This window comes from Erigeron canadensis, chromosome 1 (assembly GCF_010389155.1).
Source record: "Erigeron canadensis isolate Cc75 chromosome 1, C_canadensis_v1, whole genome shotgun sequence".
NCBI lineage: Eukaryota > Viridiplantae > Streptophyta > Magnoliopsida > Asterales > Asteraceae > Erigeron > Erigeron canadensis.
In genome coordinates, this window is record NC_057761.1 from 43,955,189 (window position 1) to 43,969,488 (window position 14,300).

Consider the following 14,300-nt stretch of genomic DNA (forward strand, 5'->3'; position numbering starts at 1 on the left):
ACATCATTTACTTTGAATTTATAAGGAATACATAGCTTGTAAAGTAAGACAATGTACCTGAAAAAGATGTATGATGTATTGTAAAACATGATATGTATTGAGAAAGTGAAGTTAAGGAATTCGTTCGTGCGAGAATCAAACATATAAATAAAGACACTTACTATTACAAGATAAAAGGCGTTGTTTGTGATGTTGATTTGCGCCAACCAACGAATTTCAAGTGATGTGATTATGAGGGGAAGAAGATACGCGTTGCACTCTTTTTCTCTTGAGCAAGACTTTGTCCCACTGGGTTTTCCTGTCAAGGTTTTTAATGAAGCAACATCCCCGGGCGTATCAAAAGAATTATGTACTTTTTTCCCTTCACTAGAATTTTGTCCCATTGAGGCAACTGCCCAATTGAATGTTACTGTGGTGTTTCGAATGCTGACCGCTAACTACTAACTTCCCGGTTTAAAAAAAAAAAGTGTTCATCACTTTTGAATATAATTTCTAAAAAAAGTGTTCATCACTCGCTATTTTGAATATAATTTCTTTGGACTCACTGAATAATGGTCTATTTGATGAAATTCTAATAAAAACTTGTGAACCTAGCATCGGTTGAAACTTATCAATCACTATAGCTCAACAGAAAAACAAAAACGAGGCGGCAAGCTGGATTGCCAACGTGTTTTTGTTGGTTTCACAGTTACAATCATAAGTTGAGTAGCATTACAACATATAAGGCGGTATATCCGTATATGTATCAATATTACGTCCTAGTACGGTATTAAAAGAGCGCAAAACGGATTATGAACCACAAGTTTAGAGGTACCATATATCGAGTTCTTTTTGCTGATGTTCACAAAACAGTTTCAAATAATGAAAATTTTTACGAAGACTTAAAGCATGATCTTTATATTAAAGCATTTTTTAGTGCTTAGGCTATGATGTATTGCATGAATGTATGGTGAATTATATGACAAGGCTAGTTAGTTTCATATACTATACGATAAGATACATATACGACAATTTTGTGATATACAAGCGGTAGACAAGGCCAGGTAGATTGCAATTGCGATTATGTACAATACTAATACGATGTGTTAACATGTTGGAGTGACTGCAACTAATTAAGACTGTTATTTTGTTCAGTCCAGTAACTATTTTACAGACAATTTCTCCATTAGAAGAACTCAGAGCCTATTTGTAAACATTGACCAAATCGGGTCAAGCACAACTATTCCCATTTCCAAGCCAGGCCCAAACCTAACATTTTTGTTCTCTTGAGTAAATTAGCATCTAAGCTTAATGGATCCTTGCTATCTTCACTGTACACTCAAGTCTAAAATCTAAAACCTCAACAACCTTTCTATGCCTTCATGACGATCTCCTCAGGAACTCATTCACCAACTCTGAAAATGCCGAGGAACTGTCACTTTGCAATCGTGCAGGAGAATCATACTCGGCAATTTCCCCTGCATTTTCCCTAACTCGATTAGACGTGAATGTGCAGATTAGGTAATACGTCAGATCAATTAAATCTGATCGACCAAAACAGCATTCTTGCCTGAATTTTTTATGTTTTATATAACTAATTAACATGCCAAGTGTGATTACAATATGATATGATCATTCCAGGAAAATCCAAATTTTGAAGAAAACAATTTAGGTGTTATGCTTTATAAAAAATTCACCAATTTTGAACCCATTCGACATGTTAAATATATAAACATAACATTGTCCAACCCATTACACACATCATTGGAATTCAGCCCTTTTTGTGGTTTAAATGACAATAAAAAGAATTAACATTGTTACCTTGATCAAGAACAAGAATAAGATCGCTGTCAACAATGGTGGGTAATCGATGAGCTATGGTTATAACAGTGCATCTACTTGTTTCTTCTCGTATCGTTTTCTGCATCACATTATCTGTTTCTGTATCAATGGAAGCAGTTGCCTCATCTAGCACTAGTATTTTTCGTTTTTGTAGCAAGGCCCTTGCTAAGCACACGAGTTGCCGTTGTCCAACACTCCAATTTTCACCATCTTCAGCAACTACAAAGGTTTCTTTAAAATTTAGTGACTTGACAATTCAGTATCAATTGACTGGATTTGGTTATGTATTATCCAGGGCAAAACCAGTAAAATGAATAAAACAAGAAAAAACAATGAAAACTACTTAGATGAGTCACTCGGGTCATAGGTCGCCCAAACTGTATTTTTAACGGATAAAAGCTCAGAAATCATTTCAATCAAAGACCTTGATAATTATTGAAGAATTTGATTTGGTAAGCATAATTGACACACTAATTAGCTTTTAAAAAATACATAAAAGATTGGACAGAAGATTTTTTGGGCCCACCTGACCTGTTTCAACAAATGCAAAACCTTTCCTGTTATGACCCGTTACACAAACCTTCCGACTTGCCCATTTTGCCATCAGGGTACCGAAATTATTTTCAGAAATGGCACTACTTACCTGGTGTATCAAGAAGTCTCTTATCCTGCCTCACTATATCTGCAAGTCGACACTTGTGTAGTACTGCCCAAATTTCTAGATCTGAATGCTGTTCTAAAGGATCAAGATTAGTTCTCATGGTTCCTTGAAACAATGTTGGATCTTGTGGTATGATCCCTAATCTAGACCTCAAATCATGTAATCCAAGTTTCGAAATATCGAGCCCATCGATCAAGATTTGACCACTTGTTGGTTCAACCACCCTAAAGAGAGCCTGGATCAGGGTCGACTTCCCGCACCCCGTTCTTCCCACAACCCCAATTTTCTTTTGACCCGGAAAAGTACAAGTTATCCCTCTCAAAACTGTTGGAAGAGCTGGATGGTATTGAACATGTAGATCTTTGAGCTCGATTTGTCCTCTTGTCGGCCAGTTAGGGTCGGGTCTGTGATCTTCAATGACTTCAGGGGCTTCGCTTGGAATATTAGAAAACTGAAGAATTCGTTCTACTGAGATCATCTTGTTTTCTACGTTGCAGAGGTTCCATATTACCCAAGCTTGCAGTACATTTAGGCTCAAACCGTACGTAACGGCTAACCCAGCTAAACCTGTTATTACATCAACCACCATAAGGTCTCAACCTAATACCAAATATAAAGATAGCAATTCAGCTAATTTATAAAAGAAAAACGAGTCTTCCTAGGTCGTTTTATTCAAAAAAAAAAGTAGATAACAATATCAATAGTAGTTTTTGTAAGTAATTTAATCCATATGTAAAATTTTAGAAAAAAGGTGGGTCAGCCCAACCACACCTGCAAATAGAAATTACTTGTTTCAACCCTGGCCTATTTTGACCCGTTACACAGCACAGTCACTCTGCGGCTACATCTAACCATAACGACGAACACAGAGTGTAAAGAATCTTACTAGGGTTGATGGATGACCGAGGTAGGTGCACCAACACAGCTAATAAGATGAAAAAGACCAGATTAAAAAGGAAGTTGATCCGCACACATAACCATTCCATTGTAGCTGTGTTGTGAAAAGTAACACTAGAGTAATCATCAATCACCCTCAAACACTTATTCAAAAAGCGGATTTCTTGATTAAAGCAACGAATGGTAGATGCCCCAGATATGGATTCAGAAAAATGCTGTTGAATGGGAGACTTTTGAATCCCAATCATCCTTGCTAGTTCCCTTGCTGTAGAAATGTAGTAAACCTGAAGCATAGTTAACGATATCAGAGTTCTGTTATATCTGAATCATTATAGAAATTCACATTGCTCTTTTTATCTTACCTGATACCATAGAGATATAGCAATGATGATGACACATAGCAAAAATATTTGCCATGCAACGTGTGACATTAGCAAAATGATACTTAAAAGTTGAATTAATGCAAAAACTAATCCGGCCAATCTATAAGGGACATCCACATCAACTGTGCTTTGATCCGTTGAAGACTGCAAGAAATAAATAGAAAAGTCATATAAAAACAGATCCATCACCACAGAGTTGACTGGAAGTGGCAATTCCACTCATTTATAATGAATGAGGCATTTTGGGTTGTGTTTAATTTCAACGGGTCACATAAAGTTTATCTAAGAGGAAAACAGAACGAAAGTCGTCCAAAACATAATTTAACAAGCGTATAACCATTTAAATCGATATATTCAAAGAATTAAGTTCGGGTCACACCCAAACTGTTTTTTTCACATTAAAACTTCCTCGATTATATAGGTCAACCAAATTAGATTATAAAAGTGACACTTCCTCCTTAAATAACCTCCTACTTGAATAGCACAGCCTCAATACCTCATGCAGGGTGTAATCCCCCTATCTTCATCTCATCACTTAATTTCCCCATGTGTTACTTATGATGTTGTTAAGAGGATTATTAAATGGATATTAGTTATTTTTAAGACTTTAGAAAGCGATAAAGAAGTGTTTGCAGGTTAGCCAGCCAGGTTTGTGTCTGGCTAAAATGATGAGTTTTGACGCTTACCCAAAATGCCCAAATTGCCAACTCTAGAAGAAATGATGAAAAGGTAGGAATAGATTACTAACACGGTTGAGGATCCGACTCGAAGGAGTAGAATCAAAGAACGAAACCGGTGCTCGAAAAACAGAAGTGATCATTTGTAAAAAGAGGTTTTGTCCCGTCTCAATAGCTATTGTGGATAACAAAACCGCCCGTCCTAAAATGAAAACTGAGCTTGCACCAGACAGAAGCACGAAAACACCCACTAGCTTCTTGCTGCTCACCCGACTCCCATCCTCTGTGGCCCACGCCATCCAGTAATTGCTGCCCATTTGCAATGCTAAAAAGAGGGTGTGACAGATCAAAATAACCGGAACAAGAGCTCCTTTATATGCTGAAGTGATGAAAGTTGAGTAAACACTGAATTTCACCCGTCCAGACTGTGATTCTTCTTGTGGTATTGTTTCTGAAGACTTACTTTTGTTCTTAGAGGGCTCGTCTTCTCTTATCAAGTGTGCGCCGTGTCTAGCCTGGGGGAACATGGATAGTGGTTTTGGCTTGTTGGGTGAAGTAACTTGGTTCAAGGAGTTGGAATGAGCTGCTATTTGTCGAGCAAATTCACTTGCAGGATCAGCTATAAGGGCATCGTACTTTCCTGATTGAACAATAACACCATCCTTGATTACCTACAAGGAAGGCGCATACATTTTTATAAAAACTTGTACTAGAAGATCTGCATAGTGCACAAAATGATGAAACCTACCAAAATCAGATCTGATGCACTTAAAAACTCCAGCTGGTGCGTTACGTAAACAACAGTCTTCTGATCTAGCTGATCTATCAAAACATTCTGCAAAAGAACGATTCAAAATGAGATATTACTAAAACAAGCTGAAAACAGTGGGAACATGATAAGTGAATATAGATAGGCATAAAGTTTTGTCTATAAGAAGTTAAAGAGCCAAAGAGCAACCTGACCCAACCCGTTCTAAACTTCTACAAGGATTTGCCCTTATGGTTCAAAAAACAAGTACCTTGAACATATGAGCCCCCGTATGAGCATCAACCGCACTAAACGGATCATCAAGGACATATACATCTGAATCACTATACAATGCCCTCGCTAACTGAATCCTTTGCTTTTGACCTCCACTCAAATTTAACCCTCTCTCGCCCACCACACTTAGATCGCCACCAACTAAAGTCTGAAAATCACGATCCAAACTACATCCCTCAACAACTTGATCATAAAACTGCTTCTTCATTTGCCTACCAAACAAAATATTATCCCTTATGGTTCCTGTTTGAATCCAAGCACTTTGTGGGACAAACGCTTTTGACCCAAACACTTTGATCCGCCCACCTGAGATCCTTGGGATATCACCTAAAATGCTGCACAATAAGCTCGATTTCCCGGATCCAACTGACCCACAAACGGCCACTTTATAACCTTTAGGAATATTCATTCTTGTAGAGATCTTAATTGTGGGCCGTCTTTGATCCGAATCATTTATATCCCAGGAGTACTCTCCTGGTTCAAATTCTATAGCCATAACAGACCCGTTCAAAGATTGAGCTTCAACTTGTTTGCTATCTTGATCCGCAATAAAATCTTTTATTCTATCAAGAGAAACTTTAGTTTGAGCTACCATGGAAACTAGCTCAGGAAGATTATAAATCGGATCTTGCAAGATTCTAAAAGTAGCTAAAGTGGAAAGAACAACACCCGGGGTTAATGGCGTCTTCAAGAATATGCAAACACTAAAAGTGGAAACCGACACTAGTGTAGGTGATGTCCAAAAAAGAAAAGCAATCCCTGAACATGTATAAAGATATTTTTTGAGCCAATTCCGTTCTTTTTCTCTTAAATCAATTAGCTTTTTCTTGAAGTTGGATTCCCATGAATGCAGCTTCAAGACTCTCATGCTCTTCAAGATCTCTGCTGTAGCTTTGATCCTACTGTCTTTTGAGTCCATAACTCTTGTTTGGAAATCTTTCTGCATATTCGCCAATGGGGTGTTGCTGATTATAACTAAAACCGTCGAGATAAGTGCAGCCATTGATGGAAGAAAACCCAGATTGATATATAAGATGATCAAAGCAAGAAGAACTTGAACTGGGAGTAACCAGATTCCATGAATATGCCAGAAAAACTCCCCTACTTTTTCCACGTCCACATTAATCAAATTTATGATTTTGCCACTGCTTGTAGTACCATATTTAATCGATAAAGATTTCTTGAATACGAGTACCATGAGAGCAGCACGTATACGTATGCCAATACGTTGAGCACCAAAGTACCATTGTCTTTGAGACAAAGATTCGACCGTTTTTGCCAAGAAGAAAATACAGGACAAAATCAAGCCTTTTCGGTAGTTTAAATCGCTACCATCTTCAGATAAGTAATTCACAAAACTTGTGATCAAAATCGGTCCCATATATGAAGCAAGTGTATTAACTCCTGTAATCACCCAAAGGAAACAGTTAAATCAACTTCACACCAATGTTTATGGTTTTTTTTTCTGTTCTTCGGTATGTTATGTGGGTCCCATCTTTAACTAGGTGGGACCCACTACCACGTATTTGAAACTAATCAGATGTTTAGCAGAATGTTGTTATGGTACATTGGTTATATTTGGGTTATTCACATTTCACAAAGCCCATTGCAACATCATCTAAAATATTCAAATGTGGAAAAATCAAGCTTAATATATGGAGTTTCTACATAGCTACATACAATGAAATGTTCTAATTTTGGTCCATCCACATCACCCATTTTTCCTCTTTTTGACTTTATATGGAACACGTACATTATACATGTACCATTCATGTGAACTTCACATGGCTGGCAGCATGCTTTGCTCAAAAAGCCAATAAGGAAAAAAGTTAAGCAGTTTCCTTCTAGTTCCGTTGTATGCAAAATTGTACTGCTAAATGTAAAATGCAAAAATAGCAAAGAAAGTAAACTTTGATATTTTCCAATTAATTAATATAATCACTAAATATCAACATATATACTCTAAAAAATTATTAACTTTGTAACTAGTACAATATTTTAACTTTAATTTCAAAGCATACAAGAGCATCTCAATGGTGCCTACATGACTGATGTTATTGCAATATCACATCAGGGTACCCAACGACGTTATCCGTTGGGGGACCAAAAGTGATAACTAATCGGTGTGATGGGACAATGAGAAGGTGATGGTGATCACTTCGGTGGACCGGTGAGTGGTGAGTTTTTCTCCTTTTTTTAATGGGATATTATGTTTCTATACTTCGATTCAATTTTTAGTGTGATGGTTAAATGAAAAAAGTGGCTGCAGTATGTAACAGAATTAGTGGAATGTTGATGTGATATTTTTTACAAAAACATTTAGTCATTTACCATTGGGGTAATCTAAGTTTAAAATGAATTACCAAAACATTCATAGAAAAAACGGTTTCCTATTACCTATAGTAAAAAAAAAAAATATCACCCCCTTCATGCATGTGCTGGCAAATTAGCTTCACCTTATGTGTTTTTGTCTTATGTATTTGTATGTATGTGCAGGGATCTCTTGGATCATCTGTGGTCATAAAGAACAAACTTGGTTTTGGCTTTTGTTTTGGAATCAGCTACTTTTTAGCTTACATTAATCTTGTCAATCAGTAAATTCTAAGTAACATTAATGATACTGTAAAAAGTTAATCTACTTCTAGTTGTAACATACTATATTATTGAACAATAAAGTTGTACTAAAATCTCTCAGATACTACAACTTTTTATATTAGTTCCTTTAAAGCTTTAGTAAACAAAAAGTAAGTAAAGTAACTCTCAATGGCATCTTTCACGGGTTTAGTACCCCTACCAAAGGTAGAGGGACTGCTTTCAGGTTCTACTAAAGATAAAAAAGGACCTCCAGCCTTGCTGGACATTAGAATCTAACTTATGACCTCTATCTCCATAGACAAGGACTTCAACTACTGATCCAAGTTGGTTTTCTTTGGTAAACAGAAAGTGTCAATGAAATTCAAGCAACAAAAACATAAAAACACGTTCAATGTGATAGCTAAACATGTAAGCAATTAAGCAAATACTAAACTTCAACACATACACAAACTAAATTCAAATTATAATGACAAGAACTCACCTGCAAAAACCGCGTTAATTGCTAAAGATCGTCGAATAGCATGAATTATGGCCTTGGACAAAACCGAACCACGAGTCTTTTGCTTATGAATAGACTCTTCCAACAAAAATGCAGCTGCTTCAGCTGTTTCGGATTCAGGAATAGAAGGAACATGACTAAACTCAAGTTTTTGAGCCCGACCCACTTCAAAAAGCGGGTTGAGCCAATTAAATGTAACCTTTTTCCATAAACCTGCATTTGTAAAAGCACTTTTATCTCCACCATTTACTTCCACATTTTCTTGAAGCAATGGCTCCTCTAACTCTTGATGTTTCTTTATACCACACAAAGAAACACCATTAAAACACAGAATAACCGAAAATGGTAAGGTGGCCATATTGATTATATTCGATATTGATAGAAAAACATCCGTTTTTTTCGACTCAAAATATTCCAACATAATCAAACTCACTAATACCAGATCAAGAATCACATAAAACCACCAAAATAGCACAAGAACAATAGGCCATTTTGTAACATGACCAAAAGTTCTAAACTTTAGTGAATATATAGTAACAAAACTAGCTAAAAACCATACTAATGCCATAATGACACTCTCATAACTTACAATTTCATGTTTCAAGAATTTGTATACACACAAACCCAAATGTGAAAATGTGATAACACAAGTGGGTATTACACAAATCATTGAAAAAGTTGATAAATTTGCATAAAAATGTTTACTTTCATCACCCCTTGTTTGTTTTAAGATATCCAAGAGAACCCAAATGAATAACCATATAAAGAAACACACACTAAAACACACTGTTAATATGTCTAGTATATTCTCCATTGATGTAAGCTTTATCACCTTGATAAACCCTTAAATAACAAAGATTGAAAAACCCCACATCATGAAAATTTTAATATATAAAAAAAAACAGAACAAAACAAAAGGGAATAATATAATTATATAAATAAATTGGAATGTATGTATATATATATCCAGAATTGGATGAGTTTGAAATGTGGATCTGTAAAGGGGTAACGATTCACGTGGCGATACTTTGAAACGGTGGGTTGGTGGAATAAGCGAATGAAGGGTTGGTGACTTGGTTCTTCAATTTTTCTATATATATTTCGTTTGAGAAATTCTCACTATGCGTGTGTGTATATATAGGACTAATGTTTGTAGATTATGAATATGTGTAAAATATTAGATATATTTTATTTGATTATATGAAAAAACATCACATCAAAGATTCTATAAACTATTAATAATAAATAGCAATATTCCATGATTCTTGAGAATATAATACATGTGATGTGAGTTTTGTTGACATGTTAGGAATTTTGGATGTTTTTACATATATATAAAAAATACTTCATGTGAATTCTAGTATAACAAAAAGGATAATGATAACCTAATTGATGTGTAAGGATATTTTTAATAATAAAATAATGACTTTTGGAAAATTAAGTGGTAAGATTAAGAAATAGAGATAGTGAGATACACGTGTTAAACTTTTAAAGTTTTAAGTTGATTTTTAGGCATATCTCTAAATTTATTTATGATTTTCCATAGCAAAAAGATGTTACTACTTACGTCTATACACGCTCACCAATTTGACATAAACACTCACTAACTATACATGAGTGTGTTTTTACACGGGAAGTATACTTTATTTGACCATAATGATCAAAGTACTATACGAGAAATATCAATGTATACTTACCGTATGGTGGGACTCACCAAACAATAAGGATACATTGTATTTATGCCGAATTGAGATATTATTATAGCAAGACCCCTTGCAAAATTATGTATGTGTATGGATGTTTGGATAATGTATGCGTAAGCATTATAAATAATCATAAATAAATAAAAGATCCATACGAGTACTATATAAGTAACTTGCAGTTAAGAGATAATAAAAGTAAAATTAATATATATTTGACACAAAAGCTTCGAGTTGGGATTGTCATTAATGACTTGGAGCTGGAATTGGAGCTAAAAAATAGAATTTGTATTTCAATTATTTTTTAGACAAACTTTTAATTTAAAGATCTTTCAGGACTTTTAGAAACATTTTGGAACGAGGCTTTTGATTTCAAATGCATATCCAAACAGATATACCATTTTAGAATGAGTTTTTTATATTAAAAAAAAATTTCAATACTTTTAAGCTCTCAAAAGTGTTCAAAAGCCATCTGTCAAACAAGCACCGCTATATTTAGGTAACGATGAATTAAAACCTGATATGAATGTTGTAACTTATAGCTAATATATGATATTTTTATTCTGCTAAGTACAAAGTACTAACGAGATATTTGTGATATAAGCTATAAGTTAGAGTCTCGAAGTCGTATTATAATGATAGTGTCTAGCTCCAAATATCAATTGTCTCTGATTCTTAATTGAGAAAAGTAAGTATGGGGCTGTTATGCATCAACTTAGGTAAAAAAAAACTCCTCACATATCAATATTTTAATATTTCGAATAAATGTTTGGCCCCCCATAATTTTTATGGTTTAAAAAAAGGTATATGAGGGGTTTTTCACCCAACTTATATATCTAACAGCCTCATATTCCCTTTCCCTTCTCAATTTATGTTTATCGTTGAAGCAAAATATGCCTTTAATGGCTTGGTGAACATTGTCTTCAATTTTGCATTAGATCAAGAAGACAAAGTATAAAGACAAATAGGATGTTTTGGTAATGATTGTATTGTGTTTTGAGAATGAGTTTTGGTTGCACATATGTACGGAGAAACGTGCCATTTTGCAACAGTAGTGTTCCTAGCGTCGATGCATCATATGGATGATGAGGTCATTGGTTTGTTGTATTATGTCGAATATGAATAATTGAAGTCTTGACTTTATAAAATACATATGTGGGCTTGATGAATATTTGTGTCACTTAATTTTAGTATAAATTTTTTTTATTAAGAAGTTAACTTATTTTTCTATGATACTCACTTGAAAATTTTATGTTATTCAGCTTAATGATATGTTACTATTGTTATTTATTAATAACAAAATGTCATTTCTTTATAAAAGATAAATACGAAGAGTATCTTTTAATAGATCGAGTACAAAACCATTATATATATTGGTACGAATAGTATATATTATTCCCTTTAGTATAGGGTACAAAACCTATACAGTGTTAATTAAAATATGATCAGTACCTTTTATATAATTTAAACGTTGTATTTGCAAGACCAAAATAATCCATCTTTTAACTTTACGTACACTAGTTCATGTGTCCAACCAGAATTGACCTCAAGTGTGTGTTCTAGCTAGTTTCTTCTAATTTTGTGTCTCTCTCTATTAATTCTTTAAAGTCCAGCTACCAATAATCTTGTATTTGTCTTTTAATCATTTGTTTATTATGGTTTGTTAATTATTTAATAAATTTATGCAAGTTATTAAATTTTACTCCCAAGTTTTTTGTTTTTTTTTTTATTGTTATTTTTGTATGTATACACGTACACATTTTGAAAGGAGGACAACGTGGTTCTAGCACAAATATTATCCGGTCATAAGAAGTAACTACTTAATATGGATAGGAATAAATAGATAATGCAAGTGGATCGACTTGCAAAAGTTAGATGCAACGTACTTCTATATTAATGCCATAGTAGTGAGAAAGTGTTTATCGAGTCAAGATAGCCTACCATCTTTTAAAGGTCATATTATATCGACATAATTATAATTATTTGTTAATCAATAAACCTTGACTTAAGACAAATGTCACAATTCTAGCTCTGTGGAAGAAGACACATGCATGAACTTCCTACGAATTGAATGGCATTCACAAAAGTTGGAAAGCAATTTTGCTTCGATATACTTTTTTTTTTTTTAGTTTCCAAGTAATGTAATACTTTTTTGGAAAGTCGTCTTTGTAAACAAGAAATTGCTGTAGACATAAAGAGGCAATGAGATTTGAATGAAGATCGAAACTGTTTATCGTTTTTATATATCACTTCTTTTAATATACAACAATAATATGTATGTTACTCTATAAATTTAGTAAAATTAAATAGTAAGACTTCAAATAGAATAGAGAGTCTTTGATCTAACAGTAACTTAATTATTAGATAAAGAGATGAATTAATTAATATCATATGCCTAATGGGCACATAATAGAAAATCTCAATTTGTAAATAAAATAACAGTGTTTTATTGACTTGGAAATCTTTAGTTAAAATCTCACTTTAAACAAGATATTTGGGAATGAAAAATATGTGGTAGACGGTATTTCAAATCTCGGTAGAGATCCAATATTGTTTAACGTGTTTGTGTATGTGGGGTTCGGTAGTTTTTTCTTGAATGTATACTCATAGTTAAATGTGAAAGGGCGGATTAAGTCAAATGATTATTTCGGTTTAAACAAGTCTTCACTAAATCAACCCGTTATTTTGGTTTAAGTAAGCCTTCACTTTTAAGTGGTAGTGCTAAACTAAAAACAATTATCAATTAGAAAAAGAGGCTATTGGGGGTTGAACAAGCAATTAAAGGTGTGGTGTTTTTTTTTTATCTTTTATTATACTAAAACACAGTTACTCTAAAAATTTATCGACCAATCATAGCTCTCGATTTCTTAATGTTGACTTTTGTTTTCAATTTTGACTTTAATTTACACTTTTTTGTTTTTCATCATAAATTTACACTTTTTATTCAATAATTTCAATATAATAAATAAATAAATAAATAAATAATAATAGCAGCTAATATACATCCGATAGAATAATAGTTAATATGTATCCAATAAAATAATAACTAATATATATCTAATAATATGTTCTATCATATATATATATATATATATATAATTAACAATAGATTAAATTTAATGTAAATATATCAAGATTTTAATAGTAATTGTATAATTTTAATATTAATAGAGACAGTTGAACTTATGACTTTCAATGATGTCACCATTTAGTTTTTTACATAATTTTATTTAATTAATAAAAAACAAATAACTAAAATAATTATTTTTACAATGTTATTAAAATTGGTTTCTATCCACAAAGTCTGACTTTCACACAAGAACAATTGTACATCGCGGTATCTCGAGTTAAGTCGAGAAGGGGCTTTAAGGTGTTAATACGTGACAAAGATGAGAAGACAAAAGACATTACAACAAATTTCGTCTATAAAAAAGTCTTTCAACTGATGAAGGAGAGTATATGCTTCCAATGATTATTTATTACATTAGTTTTCCTTCTATTAGTTTAACATTATTGGCATTTGAATTAAATACATGATATCTACATATATTTTCAACTTTGAACTTATAAGCTTTTATGAGTAACATGTATTAATATATAATATTAATAATGTCGTAAGTCACGTGTTCAGTGTTGGACACGGGTCTAAAATCTAGTTCTAAACTATAAAATTAATCAGTGGTTGGATCCAAATCAATCAACCAACTTTGTTGGATTAATGGTTGAGCACTTGTCTCCAGGACAAAGGGTCAAGGTTTCGATCTTCATACCTAGTATTCTAGTAAGGTACTAAGGTTGAAGGTCATTTTCTACCTTTGGTAGAATATGAAAACAGTCTCTCTATCTTTGGTAGGGGTGAGACTGTCTACATATTAACCTCCCTCACACACCGTCAAAGATGGTATTAGGACCAAAAACCATGAAAAATGACACTGAGAGGTACTTTACTTTTATTTTTATAAAATTAATCAAATATCCTAATATACATCATTATTAAGTATTGAACTTTAGTTTTTATCTAAAAA

General features: G+C 33.4%; 1 protein-coding gene across 1 annotated transcript; it reads right to left on the reverse strand.

Annotated features, from left to right (window-relative positions):
- Nucleotides 1–1,099: 1,099 nt before the first annotated feature.
- LOC122599337 (putative ABC transporter C family member 15) lies at nt 1,100–9,404 on the reverse strand. Its single transcript, XM_043771839.1, has 9 exons — nt 8,558–9,404; nt 5,459–6,885; nt 5,188–5,274; nt 4,511–5,110; nt 3,742–3,906; nt 3,369–3,663; nt 2,465–3,049; nt 1,801–2,040; nt 1,100–1,457 (listed from the first exon to the last, which is right to left on the reverse strand). Exons 1-9 carry the CDS (start codon nt 9,387–9,389, stop codon nt 1,360–1,362), a joined length of 4,329 nt encoding a protein of 1,442 aa, XP_043627774.1. The 5' UTR covers nt 9,390–9,404; the 3' UTR covers nt 1,100–1,359.
- Nucleotides 9,405–14,300: the final 4,896 nt, after the last annotated feature.